Source organism: Protopterus annectens, chromosome 6.part0, assembly GCF_019279795.1.
Source record: "Protopterus annectens isolate FY-2018-M chromosome 6.part0, PAN1.0, whole genome shotgun sequence".
Taxonomy (NCBI): Eukaryota; Metazoa; Chordata; order Ceratodontiformes; family Protopteridae; genus Protopterus; species Protopterus annectens.
This window is the reverse complement of record NC_056737.1, coordinates 167,076,719-167,089,312: the sequence shown is the minus strand read 5'-3', so window position 1 is coordinate 167,089,312 and position 12,594 is coordinate 167,076,719. Positions and strand designations below refer to the sequence as shown.

At 37.6% G+C, this 12,594-nt stretch overlaps 1 protein-coding gene across 1 annotated transcript in view; it reads right to left on the bottom strand.

Moving 5' to 3' along the window:
* Positions 1 to 6,979: 6,979 nt before the first annotated feature.
* LOC122803783 (extracellular calcium-sensing receptor-like) overlaps positions 6,980 to 12,594 on the bottom strand; it is a 335,056-nt gene continuing 329,441 nt past the window's right edge. The window contains exon 6 of the mRNA XM_044073471.1: positions 6,980 to 7,899. Coding sequence (XP_043929406.1) covers positions 6,980 to 7,899 — 920 coding nt within the window. The remainder of the gene's footprint in view (positions 7,900 to 12,594) is intronic.

Genomic DNA, 12,594 nt, shown 5'->3' with positions numbered 1-12,594 from the left:
TGGAGAAGGGGGAAATCACAGCCATCAACAGTTATTCTTGCCCCCATTTGTAGTATTGCCCTCTTAAGTTCATTGGTACGTACTAAGCTATCTGCCCGAGGGCATCTATAAGCCTACCCAGAATGTGTTGGCTTTCGCCGCCCCCTTAGATTAGTTCTGTGCCTCTGTCCAACAGTGCCACTGCAGTGATCCCCGGGGAAAACTTTCTGTTTCCCATCCACTCATCAAAGTTTCTCTTGAAGAGTGTTAGTGAGGTGCTCCGCCTAATGTAGATTGGAATACTGTTCCAAAGCATGGAGAGTCTCTGGGACAGGAATCTACCCCTCCAGCACTTCCTATTTATCATTGTGGTGAGGTTTAGATCCCTAGAGTGTGTGGCTCTCTGGGATTTTTTTTTTAGGTGGAGCATGTCCATTAATTCTGGGTTGGACATGGCCTTGTATGTCAGGCAGAGATCACCACTGAGTAAGCGGTATGCAACTGAGTACAGCTGGAGTTTCTTCAGATGGGCTGCATAGAGCATCTGCTTGAGGCCAGTAATCCTCTTGGTAAGTTACTTCTGTGGTCTTCCTAGCTGTTGCAGGTGTCTTGTAAGGTACATCCCAAATGGGGCGTTGTACTCTATGATGGGTCTGATGAGTGATGAGTAGAGGGGCACAATAGGTGGGTTACATATAAGGATTTTCTAACCACTTTGGCGATATGATTATCAAAGGAGAGATTACTGTCTACTTGGGTCCCCAGATCCCTTATTATATTTTCTGTATTTATAGTTCATGGGTACTTTGTTTTTTTCCAATGGGGATGACTATGCACCTTTTGGCATTTAGCTTGAGGCCATGATTTTGACACCAGGTATCCGTCTCAGTGAAAACCTTCTGTAGAATGTCTGTATCAACTGGACAGTCAATTATGGCCCCCAGTTTGCAGTCGTCTGCGAACTTGGTCAACCATAGTCCTCCTGTTCTTGCCTGTACCTCTGAGAAGTATATACTTAACAGGAGGGGTACCAAGACTGAGCCCTGGGGACGCCACTTGTAACTGGTTTAGAGTCGGACCTAGAACCTGAAACTCTCACCTTGCGGGTTCTATCCATGAGCCAATTAGCAACCCATCTTGTGATGTAGGGGTTTATGTTCAGGCTGGTGAGCTTGTCTATAATACCAGAATGGGGAATGGTGTCAAAAGCCTTTGCAAGGTCTAGGTAGGCTGTGTGGACCTCCTTTCCCTCATCTAAAGCCTTGCCAACTGTCTCAAAGAAGTCCACCAGGTTTAGGAGGCATGATCTGCCCTTAACAAAGCCAAACTGGGTACGGTCCAATGTTTGGAGGTAACTGGGTAGGGTCCAATGTTTGGAGGTTCCCAATATCTCTGTTAATGAGTTCCATGATGATGCGCTCCACAGCCTTGCAGACCAGGCTAGTCAGGCTTATAGGGCGATAGTTCCCAGGTTCCACTGTGGCTCCACCTTTGTGGAATGGGATAACTGCTGCTGTGCACCACCCTATGGGTACATAGCCTGTAGAGGAGCTGAGTTTGAACAATGTGTTTAGGTGAGGGGTTAGTTCGTTTTGGAGCTCATGTAAGACACAGCCTGGGACACAGTCCAGTCCCATTGAAGCTGTGGTTTTGGCTTTGGATAGGGCTGTTTTAACCTGTGTGTCAGTGACTGCTGGGGCTGTACATTCTTCTGGTATGGTTATGGGCCCTTTAGGGGGTGAAGTTTGCACTAAACCTGTCTGCCAGAATGTTGGCGATATCAGTTGGCTTAGTGTATTTTGTGCCATTGTGCACTAATTCAGAGCAGATCTGAGAGTTTCCACTTAGGTTCTTGACATAGGTAAAGAACACTTTGTGGTTATCTTTGGAGTCCTTGGAAATTTTTCTTTCGAAGCTAGCCTTGGATGATTTTATGAGGAATCGTAGTTTATTTCTGATAATGATCAGGGATGTCTTTCCTTCTTGGGATTTTACTCTTTTCTGTACTAGTTTCCTCCTTCTATTCTATAGCTCGTTTATGGTAGGGGTCCACCAGACTGGTTTCCTTTTCTTGGAGGAGTGAGTCTTGGTTTTGCTTGGCATAGCACAATCCATGCATTCTTGCAGGTGCTCATAGAGTGCCTTTGTAAGCAATTCAGCAGCTTGGACAGCATTGTCCTTTAGCATGGAGGCTGTGAACCTTTCCACCTCAGTCTTAAGTAACGTGAGGTTTGCTTTTGAAAAGTTTTTCATGGTGGTTTCCTTGATTGGGGGTGGGGGCAGAATGTGGTTATCCAGAGTGATTTGTCTATAGTCTGATCTAACCAGCAAGGTGTTGACCTCCTGTGTGGAACACCGGTCGTCTATGTTGGTGATGACCAGGTCCAATAAGTTGTCACCTCTGGTGGGGGTGTTGACCAGTTGATCCAGGGTGTTCGAGTTTATAAATTCTAGGAAGCATTAGGCAAGGGAGTTAGTACTTGAGTAGTTTTCCCAGTTAATGTTTGGGTAATTGAAATCACCCAATATTAGGGCATTTGGTAGAACCTTCATATTTTCCAGTGTCTCCAGAAATGCGGAATGGGGGTCCTGGGTCATGGTGGGTGATCTGTAGCAAGCTACAATTTGAATTGCATCTTTACCTGTTGTTAGTTGCACATGAATGATCTCTGAGGCATCGTGCTGGGCCACTAACCTGGAGGTGTGGGTATCCTTGATGAATATGGATACACCCTGCCTTTTGTGTTTCGGTTTGGGTTCTGTGGCCAAAATGTATGGTATGAGTTATAGCCTGGTAGTGCTGGGGTGCTCTCTGGAGCCTTAAACTGGGTTTCTGTTACTGCACAGATATTGATGTTCTCCATACTGAGGAGTGCCTCGAGTGCATGCATTTTGAGGTTTAGACTTCTGGCATTGAGTAGCATTACCCTTGGTTTTTGGTTACTTGTGCTATTTACAGTTGTGGGTTTGTCTTTTGAGCCTTGCCTAAAAAAGGCACTATTTGAAATGAAAAAAAAATACAAATAAACTGCTACCTCATTTCAAGCAACACAAGTGTATCACTCAAATATTCTGGCTTGTTTTCACCTAGACTGTCCATACAGCATGGATCACAAATATCAAATTTATATTCCTCACAAGACTATGACAGCAATGATATTCTCTGTAGCTGTAATTCTTTCTATAAGCTCCAACTTGACAACATTCATGGAAACAGGTTGTAAAAAAATGACATGATCCCTGCTCTAATTCTTAAAATTTGAAATTAAAAAGTAAAATTGATTACCTTTTTGAAATTAATAATATATTTTACAAAATTAATATAATTTGGCATACATTAAGTACCAGTGATATTAAATCCATACATATGAGGGACATACATCTTAAGTGGATTAAATAAGTTACTAATGAGTTGTTGTTGTCTTTCAGCTTTTCCTGGTTAGGGATCGCCACAGCGGAACTCCGGTCCGCTAATGATTGACAGTAGATTTTCACGAACACCGAGGTGCCAGCTCGACGTTCAACCTTCAACAAAGGCACGCCCATTTACGCATGTCTTTCGAATGCCCTCCCAACCGCGGGGATAAATAAGTTACTGATGAGTAAACGTCAGAAAAACAGAAAGAGTTTGATATCAGACACTTGCAAAATGAAAGAATGAGAAACTCGGTAATGATTCTTCAGGAAACTACCTGGGGGCTAATCCATTATACACTGGCATAGTTGTCAGTGTAATGCTTCACAAGGGAAGTCCTAAAATCATGTCAGCTATACCCAATGTTGTATGTGCCAAATACTGCACAACAATGCTCAGCTCATGTGAGTGGCTGGTGCTAACCAAGGCTAAAATAAGTAAAGTCAAAAAGTCAAAGTCAAAAGTAACTTTATTGTCATTTAGCTCTACACAAGTGTAGATTAAATGAGATTCCATGTAATCAGCTCATCGTATGATAGACAAAAAAGAAATCACATATATAGAAAGACATTTTAAAACAACATATAATAATACTACCACCATCTTATAAATCAACTGTACACAAGTATATAATGACATATATTCCTAGAAACACACATTTGTCAAGATACTAAAAACACACATCTAGCAGCAATGTTCAGGTAATAGTATTGCACATGAACCATGTACTACATTATGGGTGAACAAGCACATAGCAGTAGTAGCTGAAGAAAAAATATTGCAGTTGAGTTAGTAGTATAAATTATAATGGTTGGCTGAGCTTAATAAATAATAGATAAAATAAAATCTCACAGTGAATGGGATGTCCCAACACCTTGGCCTGTCAATGATCAGACCTAATGTTGGAGTTAAGAAATCTGATCACCTTTGGATAAAAACAGTCTTTGAATCTAGTCTAGTTGTCACACATAGAATACTGGGGTGCCTTTTACCAAATGACAGGCTCATAAAAAGACTGCAGGATTAATTGAGTCATTTAGTATTTTGATGGCTATCTTTAGGCTCCTCGATATATAAAGATCCCGGATTGTGGCAGACTAGTGCCAGTTATCCTATCAGTAACTCTCACCACTCTCTACAGGGATTTCTTATCTGTGACCAAACAACTCCCATTCTATACCAAAAACTGGATGTTAGGATGCTTTCAATTGCTGCTCTGTAGAAGGTGGAAAATGCTGACAGTGGTATTCACTTTTTTGACTCCTCTGAAAAAGTGAAGACATTGGTGTACTTTATTTCATGATGTGGCAGGTGTTCCTGGCCCAAGAGAGATCATCAGAGATATGAACTCGGGAATGTGGTACTGCTTACCCTTTTCCACCATCTCTCCATTGATCAGGAGCAGTGTATGGGGTGTTTGCCTCTTCCTGTAGTCTACAATGATCTCTTTTGTTTTACTTACATTCAGGTCAAGGTTGTTTCTTGCACACCAGACAATCAGAGTGTTAACCTTGTCTCTGTATGCATTCTTGTCCTCTCTCCTGATGAAACCCATGACTGTGGTGTCATCAGTAAACTTGATGATATGATTTGTTCTGAAGTTTGCTGTGCAGTCATGGGTTAAGCTAGTAAACAACAGATAAACGTAGTGCTTGACAGTGGATGTACTCAATAGTTCTGAAACATGGCAGCTTAACTCCTTGCTATACAGGAAGTAGTACCCAAATGTGATATATGGAAATTGATGTCGCTCTTCACAACCCTCCACAGTAAGTGCAGGAAATATAACCAGTTTGGCAGCCCTGCATGGATATGAGTGGGATGTGTTTATCTTTTCTTTTGATCCAATTAAGGGTGGGAATGGGAGCTTAGGAAAGAGATGAAAAGCAGAAGCAATCAGGGGGATAGAACAAAAGGTGAGCAAACAAGAAAGGAGCAGAATGGAGGTGGAGGAGGGGGGTTAAATATACTTTTGCAGGACAGATGCCCATTTTTCATGATAAAGAGATGGTAAGTTGGGGAAGGAAGGAAAGAAGGGTTAGGTTAGGCAGCAGGAGAAGACAGACAAAGCTGACAGGCTGTATGGTAGCACGATGAAGAAGGGGGAACACAGTGGTAAAGGAGACAGCAAACAAAGAAAAGGAAGACAATACTGAGTGGAGGAGTGCACAGTCAACAGAGATAGGCATTGACATTAAAGGGAGGGGGACACCAGGATGAAAGGCAGAGTGGGATGACTGCAGATAAAGTTTCTGCTAGCTGCAACAAGTGGGAGATGACTTCTCACCCTGGGTCATACCATAACCACTGGGCTGTCTTTCAGATAGTGGAAACAGTGCTGCATAGCAACTCAAATCCATGAGCTGTAGGAGGAGATTATCTACCTTGATGAGATGGGCATCAAACCTCCATTTGATAATTTCCCCTACAATGCCTGTCAGCCCTCTCCTATATGTTGTCCTTTTGTATGACCCTCAGCAGTGTTACCCCTTTTACAACTGCCTATACACTCCATTCACCCCCTTTGCAGTTGCAAACTCTGTGTAGAAATATAGCTTTATGCAGTATTTTGCACCACCCTGACAAAGGATGTGATAACAGATGTAGTCTAACTAATGCACGTTCTGCTTTAATTTTGGGATGAATCAGTCTGTGAGTTCATGTTTTGAGTTCTCATGAGATTTTGCAATCTGGCATATGATAGTTTTAGTGATTGTACATTATGTTTGTGTGCGAACTTCTCTGCACAGATGTGTCTACTAATACAGATTTTTTGCTACTCTTGTATGTAGCAAGAAACACAGTTAGCTACTCATAAGTGCTGCCTATGTTGCTTTGGATATTTAATGACTCCTTGTGTTACTTTGCATATATGGCTCATCCCTTTGAATTCTGACCATTATTTCTACTGTTACTCAAATCAAGCTCTAGTAGTCTGCTTCAAGTTTGGAGGAATTCTTTCTTATCTCATTACTATTCAGTTGTGTGGTCATAGTAAACATGTAATTTTCCATACTAGATATTTAAGTTGCATGTCATCTAAAGTATTAAAATGTGATAGCAGAAGCTTTTGCTAGTAATCTATCAACAGAAAGGTGAACTGGTCTTATGGACTTCTTTAATTCAAAGGTGGATTTTAAATTCCATTTTAAAGTTTCTGCTGTTGTGGCCTTTTTATTGCTTTTCTTTTTTGAAAAGTTTTTCATTTATTTTTAACTTCTTGAACTGGAGGTTTCAGGGAAAACAGGCTTTTGTTTTTACAGTCTATTTGAACTTGAATCTTAATGAAAGCTCCAAAAAGAAATTACTAAATGGTTAAAATGGCAAAAATAAAACTCAACAGTTTTTTTTACAGGTATTTCACAACAGAATTATTATCTCATTCAATTATGAAACGTCGTGATAAGTAAGAAAGCTCCAGATGTGCATTACAATTGAAAAAAAATGGATATGAGCATGACTGAGTACAATGCAGCTTATGCAAAGTCATTGATCATGAAAACGAAAATTCTACAATTAAGTAAATTAATTCTTCAATGCCTTGGTTTCCTTCTATAGTTCAGGTACTGTTTACAAATATTTACCTTAATCTTTTCCATTTTTAAACACCCCCTTCCCCATTAGGTTATATCTGGTGTTCATTTCTGGTCTAAACAGAATAATGTAGCACTTAGGAACAAATATACAAAATAGCAGTCCAGCCCCTGAGGATAAAATGGCAAATATTTCCAGAGCCACCATATACTTTCCTTTTGTGCTTAGATAAGCTGGGATGAATGACATCCACACACTAACAAACACCACCATACTGAATGTGATAAATTTAGCCTCATTAAAGCTGTCTGGGAGTTTTCTCGACAGAAATGCAACCACAAGGCTTACAGTGGCTAAAATGCCCATATAAGACAGCATAAACCAAAATGCCACAGGTGAACCTTCATTACATTCCATGATGATCCTTCCTGTTATGGAAGTTGTATTTTCATCCTGAAATGGAGGAGAAATTATTAACCAAGAAACAAAAATTATAACCTGAACAGCTGTGCAGAGCATAACTAAAATTTTTGGCAGCCTAGGGCCCCAGAATTTCCTTATGTTGCTGTTTGGCTTGTTAGCATTAAAGGCAAGCACCACCACAATGGTTTTAGCTAAAACACATGAGATAGACAAAGTAAAGATGATACCAAATGAACCTCGTTGAAGCATACATGTCACATGTGTGGGGCAGCCTATGAAAATTAAAGAACAGAGGAAGCATAACATAAGACTGAATAAAAGCAGATAGCTAAGCTCTCGGTTGTTGGCCTTGACAACAGGTGTTTGATGGTACTTTAAAAAGATTGCTATGATGATAGCTGTAGCCAATGCTGAGAATACAGAAACAGTAGTTAATGTTATGCCTAGTGGTTCTTCATAAGAAAGGAACTCAATTACTTTCTTGATACATTTGTTCTGCCTTTCATTAGGCCAGCCATCCTCAGGACACTTCATGCACTCAATCGAATCTGAAACAGATTGGAAAACAAAGTTTTATTATATACTGTTTTATAAAAATTATCATTATGTTCTCCATGAAAAAATGGTAATTAACTTGGATTAAATAATTCTTTCCTGGAGTTAAAGAAATAAATACACTAACAGGCAATGTTGCGTCCTAAGTTTAAAAAGGCTTTTCTATAAAACCTCATATAGGACTGTGTCACATTTTGTCAAAACTGCAAACTTAAATTACTAAAAAAATGGACAATGTTAGCCATACACATTTTAAAACTGACTGCATTATTAAACATCTTAGCAATTTCAAGCTATCTCATTACAATGATTAAACCATTTAAGCTCAACTTTGTAATTGTAAAACATTAATTAAGGCACCACTTACATCTGATACCATCTAAATATCTGTAAGTAAAGGACTTAACCCCCTTTCCCACCGTGTCCCCTTATATGTCTCCAATAAGCTTACTCTCCTCTCTGTTGAATGACTCTGCCAAATGACTATTATGTTTTATTAATATCTTACATAAGCGTGTTATAATCTCTGTTATATTTAGGCCATGACACATTTTACCATTGTTTGATTATTTATGGAGAGTCAGCTCCACATATTAGCTTTTATCCCAGATCTCAGTTCACTGACGCTATCCCAGAATTAACAGACCAGCTTACTCCTTGCCTTTAGGTCAAAATCCTTAATCATCCTGGGCTAGAAATATGGTCAACAGCAAATATGTGACAGTGACAGAGATAAGCTCAAGGTCTCAGTTATAGCTTTGTTAAGTACAGACCTTTTTATTAATGTAATCTTTTTACAGATCTTACTGAGATAAAAATACTTTTTACAAGGAGCAGTTTTGCAAGTTTCAATTTCTGGCCAAGTTACTCCTCCCATCTCCCCTCCTTCACTGGGCTAGAGTCTCACATTTCTAGCTTGACTAGATTCAACTAATTAGTCAAGTTCGCATTACAATAGACATCAAACAAATCACAGCCTGGTGTGCACTAAAACTGTTCCCTCACATATCTCTTCATGTCTGAATAGCATTTCCAAAGAATTATTTCTAAATAATAATAATAAAAAAAAAAAAAAAAAAAAGCACACAGGTCGGGCCAGAATTTAGGCCAATCGATCCATTTCTTAAAATGTGCACAGTAAAATATTTGATTTGAATGTTATTCTGGTTGCTCACATGGTTATTGTTGCATAGTTATTCTGTTATAGCTGTGGTGTACTCATTCCTTACAGTACAGCTCTTAAGAGTGTGTACCTTTAAAGGAAAACTCCACCTTCTCCTACAGTTTAACTCAACTATGAGGTTGCTTTTCTCCCTCCAGTATGATTCCAATACTGCGTACGTATCTGAAACCTGATTGTACTTTATAACATTTTAATTTCCTCACTTTGGTATCAAAGGAAAAGAAAGTCCACCCACTTTTTTTAAAGCTTAACTTCTCACATAAGTTGAAGAGGAATTTGTCTACATCTGCATGACATACCACAGACAGATAAATTTGTAGTCAGGAGCTCAAGCTGATGTAAACAAGACAGGGAGGTGTGAAACTGTTTACCATTGTCTTTGTTGCAAAGAGGAAGAGAACCTAACTGATTCACAGCTGGTTACAATGAGCTGTGCTTTTCATAGCAAAACAGAGCAATTAGATCAGTCAATGGTTCAAAAGCAGTTGTCACCTCTTTTGGCAAATTTACATAGGTAGCATCACAGTATTGAAATGTTAAGCTTTAAACTTTAAATGTTTGTTTATCCTACTTTACATTTTAAGATTTTATTTATTTTTTTATTTTTATTTTATTTTACATTTGTTAACCGGGGGTGTCCGACTGAGCCGAAAAGGCACTTTTTCAGCAGAGGCCCAGGGAGAAAAGCTCCACATAGAAAGATTACAGATACATTTAGCACTGAAATAAGCGTTTGGAATGTAAAATAAAATAAAAAACTGTCAGCGAAACCAAAACGCAACCTTCGCTAACCACTCGCAACAATATGTCCAACTGTTAATATTTACGGATTCTACTCCACAAAATAATTAAAAAAACACGTTTAATGCATGAAAGTTAAGCGCTTTCACCCGCTCACAGTGAGCTTCATCAGAACCATTGATGCAATGAATGATAGATTTTTAAAATAACCAATTCTTGTCGCCAAAATCTCTTAAAGATATAGGCATTAAATAACATGAAATGTTAAAAACTTTTAGTATTATCCTTAAACAAAAGGTATGTTAAAATGCAAAATCACAAGTAAATCAACTAACTATCATTACACTCACAAAATACATTTCGTATAAACTAAGTATTTCATATCAATTGCTTGTATGAAGGAATTATTAAACACCTCACCTATCTAACTCCAAAATGGGTTTAACAGTTATAGATTCATTTAGTCTGGGTGGTGTGATGGCATCAGTTAACAACTGCCACCACAACTCCCTATAGGTTAATAGATTCTTTATATTACCACCTCTAGGATTGGTAGTCAGATTTTCTAATATAGCAAATTTAAAATAATGGTCCTCACCCTGACTCATTATATGCTTGCACAGTGCATTTTTAGTATCCTTAGTTCTAATACTGTACAGGTGAGAGTATATTCTTTTTTTGAATTTTCTCTCTGTCTTTCCTATATAATAGGATGGGCATGACATACATTTTGCAAGATAAACTAGCATATTGGTGTTACAATTGCCATGTTTAAATATAATTTTAGTTTTATTAATATTATTCAAAATTATATATTTCTGTTCATTTATGGCAAAACATTGATGGCATGCCCCACATTTGATAGTATGTCCAATTTCCTTCTTCGATCTTTTGTTATCATGTTCAAGTAATTATTTTAAATTACTGCCCATTTTGTATACAAATGTAGGTTTAGGTCCTAATATATTAATTATTTCTTGATCTGTCAAGAGTATATGCCAGTTCTGATTCATAATAGCTTTAATATAATTACTGTTGGGACCAAATTTGATGATACAAGCCCTATTATAGGTGTTATTATCCCTACTTCTTATACTAACAATTTTATTTTCCATTTCCAAATTCTGTTTTGTGTTCATACCCAACAGAGGTTTATATTTGTTCCCCCATTCACTTATAACATATGTATTAACATCTAACATCATGTCTTGGTCATAACCCCTTTCTTTAAATAACTTATAAATATAGTGTACTTCATCTAACATATCGGTGTATTGTGATGTCATTATAATAGCTCTAATACACTGCCCCTTGTAAATATTATATTTAAGTCTTCTAGGGTGGTTGCTGTGAAAGTCTAAATATGAATTAGTAAATGTGGCTTTCCTATGAATGTTGGACTTAAAGTTGTCACCTTCTCTAGTTATAAGTGTGTCTAAATACGCTACTCCTGAGTTGTTGTATTCACTAGTAAATTTTAAATAATCACTACTGCTGTTAAGATATTCAATAAAAATCATAAAAGAATTCTGGTCCCCATTCCATAAAATATAAATATCATCTAAAAATCGTGAATAGTATTTTATATTCACTATATATTCACTTTTAAAAATGTTTTCCTCCTCCCAATCTAACATTACCAAATTGGCGTAGATGGGGGCACAAGCTGCCCCCATAGCTACTCCTTTGGTTTGCCTAAATACTTCTCCTTCATAATAGATAAAATTATTTTCTAGTACTAAAGTCATCAATTCAGAGATGAGGCTAATCCTATCCCAACTAAATTTGGTGTACCTTCGAATGCTGTTCGTAAAAGCCTCAATTCCTTGGATTGGGGGTATACATGTGAACAGGTCATCTACATCTATGGAAGTAAACAATAAGTCATTGTTATCTAAATTTGATGGAAAATTCTTTAAAAATTCCCATGAGTCTTTTACTAAATGCTTAATCTCTGCATATATTGGTTTAAGCATAGTGTCTATCAATACTCCTATGGGAAAAGTCTTAGATTTACTTCCAGATATAATTGGCCGGAACGGGGGATCCAGAATGTTCTTATGAACTTTGGGTACACCCACAATGGTTGCCATAAATGGAAATTCAACTACCAAAAATTTATACAGTTCTTCAGTTATCCTTTGTTCCAATAGATATTCTTCAAAATACATGTCAATTCTCCTATATGCGATCTGAGCCTCATTCATAGAAGCCACTGAATAATTTCCTGAACTGTGTAGTATGTCATGTATGGTGGAACTGTATACCAATGAATCATAAATCACAATACCACCACCCTTATCGGGTTTCATGACTCTTATATTATCATTAGATCTTAATTCTTCCAAAGCTCTAAATTCGCCTTTTGTTAAATTGTTCTTAAACTTTCTTTTTGATTTTATTATTAAACTGATAAATTTCCCTAGTAACCATTTTATCATACATCTGAGTGTTAACATTGTTTACGGGTATAAAACTACTTTTCTTTTTTAATATGTCCTGTTTAACAGCAGTAGAATTCTTATCTTTAAACATAAGTGCTAAATTTAACTTCCTAATATATTGCTTAAATCACTTAAGCAATCAACAACATGAAATTGAGTAGTAGGAATAAATTTCATTCCTTTAGAAAGCAAGCTACAATGTGCTTTGTTTAAATGTATATCACTATAATTAAAAATATTAAAGTTGTTATACTGCCATATAACTCAGTTCTGTATAATAGAATTTTCCACAGTATCACTAAGGACTTCTGTATCAGTAT